Below are 2,500 nucleotides of genomic sequence, written 5' to 3'. Positions count from 1 at the left end.
CCCGTTGCCTGTCTGTGACAGAATAATCAGATCAAAGTTGAGACATAGACATTGTCAATACCCCTAGCATTTTACTTTTCTGTCATTCCCGGGGATTTCAAGGATGTCACTCTTTCCAGAATGTGGGAACTTGATCATCCCCACAGAGGGATTGGGAATTTGAGCATGGAGGCTTGATTTTATGTAGAATGTCTCAGTGATTGCATGTTCCTCAATGATTGAAGAAACAGACCTGCACATTTTCCCAGATGGCGTTTTCCCCCTCCTTCCCCTTTTTCACTGCCTTTTAATTCCTGATTAATGAATTCCCTTTTTGCGGCACTCAAGGAGGATCTAGTGAGGCAAGTCTTGGAGGAGATGAAAATTTTGTTTGAGCAGAACCAAAAAGAAGTGTAAGTTTTAATATAGTGTTACTGAGTTTAGTTACCATCCCTGTATTACTCTTCTTCTTGAAGGGGACACAAGAATCTCTTCTCTCTAAATTGACCTGGGACAGGGGCAGATCTAGGGGGAGGATGCAGGGGGTTCCCCTGCTACGCCATACGTGAGAGGTGCACCCCCTCCTAAGAAAAGTCTTGGATTGGCCCCTGTGAGGTTGTCCTCTATTATTATCCTGGGATTTGGTTCACCTTTACCATCATTCAATAAAAAGAAATATGCGCAAGACTTTGACACCTTATGTAATTTATTTATGTGTCCACTATATTCAACTCCATGAGTCTATCGGTTAAGAAGGTATTCCTACAACCGTTCAAGGCATAAGCACCTTATTAATCAATAAGTTCTTTTATGATAATCAGGGCTTTGACAGTGGAAGGAGAAACTGGATTATTTTCAGGAGTGCATCTTCGGCATGCCAGTTTAGAAAGAAACAAGAGATGTCTTCTGTCATACATGTAAGTTACCAAAAGCAGAACTTCTGTAGTGTACTATGATAACTTGAACTGTTTTTCTCTCATGTATTCCCTGCTCCTATGTGACTTTTAAAAAGCTACAAAAATGTGTATTTTAAATCCCTTATTTTCTTCATAAGCATAATTTTTTATGATTTCTCCAGATACAACAGGATGCTTAAAATAAAGAACTTGAGATGGGAATTTGGAACTGTTTTACCTGAAGAAATCAAGGATAATTTGTGTGAACAAGAGGTAATTACATTGCTTGATGAGTTTGGTTGCTATCTTTTCCCAGAGTATACCTTGCAGTCACTATCTGTCTTCTTCTTCTTTGTCCTCTCTTTCTCTAATCCTAAATTTTTGTGGTGAAGCCCCGTTAAGATTTTCGTTTTTCAACAATAGGGTCAGTGGTTTTCAAAGTATAACAAATCTCTTGCAACATACATGAGGACAGTGGGCCTGGACCTTACACAGGTACAAACTTTTAATTAAATTCCTTTTTTTTCCATTGATAAATATCACATCAGTGGCAACTTTTATCTAATTAATATCTTATTTCTAGGACATGAAGCCACCTAAATCCCTGTACATAGAGGTATGGTGTGACTTGGATCTGTTGTACGGACATGATGCTGTAGTTCAGACAGCCCAAGTATAAGTCGTCAGTCATTTTGTTATAGTAATACCTGGACTATACCTTATTCTTAGATGTGATCATTCTTATGATAAAACTCTGATAGAGGTAATTACTCCCACTTGTATGTTAGATTACTTAGATGGCTACTTGAAGAAATGAGTGTGTTAACACAACTTTTTCTTTGCACTTTGGAACATAATGCATTCAGTTTGAGGTACACAAATTTCTGATCCCTGTCAGGACACAGTTGTTGAAGAAAAATACACCTGGGAGTGGTGGCTGGAGAAAATGCTTGAGCCATTGAATGCAGACAGCTCCCTTATGAGAAAAAAAGGAGAAGGCTATCCACTCCTGACTCCACCATCTCCACTGTCACTGGTGTCCATTAAAAAACTGGGTTAACCCTTTGACGTCCAAACCGGCCAAAACCGGCCAGACTTGGTATTTTACTCTGTCTAACGCCAGAAAATTTTACTCGTCAATGGGGCTTACCCCTGGGAGTCAATGGGTTAATCACTCACTGAAAAACTTTGTCTCCATTAAGATGCCAAGATATCAAATCTTGCCCTTTACCAAAAATAAACTCAGGTAATCTCTTTCACCCTCAGAATAAGGTAGCTTCCTGGGGATCTCTCTTTTACAACACATTTATCCACCTCTTGGAAACTTCATTCAAAATTCCTTCAACTGAAGGAAAAAGGAAATGGAAAGGAAAGGAAACATAAGGAACTTTATTTATTATGGGTGTCTAGTCATTCTATTGCTGGAGCATTAAATTTGGTAACACTGTAAAACTGAAATTAACAATATTATTAATGCAAATCAAGTCATGAAATGCTCCTAATTAGATGCATGAAATCAGATCTCGAAATTTCGTCGGTCTTGCGAAGTCTCGTTTATATTGCATTTATTTCGGTGTGAAGTCTTGTTTTGATCTCGGCCCGGGTTCACAAACAGCGAGTCTTGG

General features: G+C 38.8%; 1 protein-coding gene across 1 annotated transcript in view; it reads left to right on the top strand.

Moving 5' to 3' along the window:
• Positions 1 to 2,500, top strand: part of LOC138025978 (DNA replication complex GINS protein PSF1-like) — a 4,767-nt gene that overhangs the window by 464 nt on the left and 1,803 nt on the right. The window contains exons 2-6 of the mRNA XM_068873135.1: positions 328 to 392; positions 801 to 896; positions 1,058 to 1,148; positions 1,299 to 1,370; positions 1,459 to 1,491. Of these exons, the coding sequence (XP_068729236.1) occupies positions 328 to 392; positions 801 to 896; positions 1,058 to 1,148; positions 1,299 to 1,370; positions 1,459 to 1,491 (357 nt within the window). The remainder of the gene's footprint in view (positions 1 to 327; positions 393 to 800; positions 897 to 1,057; positions 1,149 to 1,298; positions 1,371 to 1,458; positions 1,492 to 2,500) is intronic.

Source organism: Montipora capricornis, chromosome 12, assembly GCF_036669925.1.
Source record: "Montipora capricornis isolate CH-2021 chromosome 12, ASM3666992v2, whole genome shotgun sequence".
Lineage (NCBI taxonomy): Eukaryota > Metazoa > Cnidaria > Anthozoa > Scleractinia > Acroporidae > Montipora > Montipora capricornis.
The sequence above is the reverse complement of the archived record's forward strand: the minus strand, read 5'-3'. Positions and strand labels throughout refer to the sequence as shown.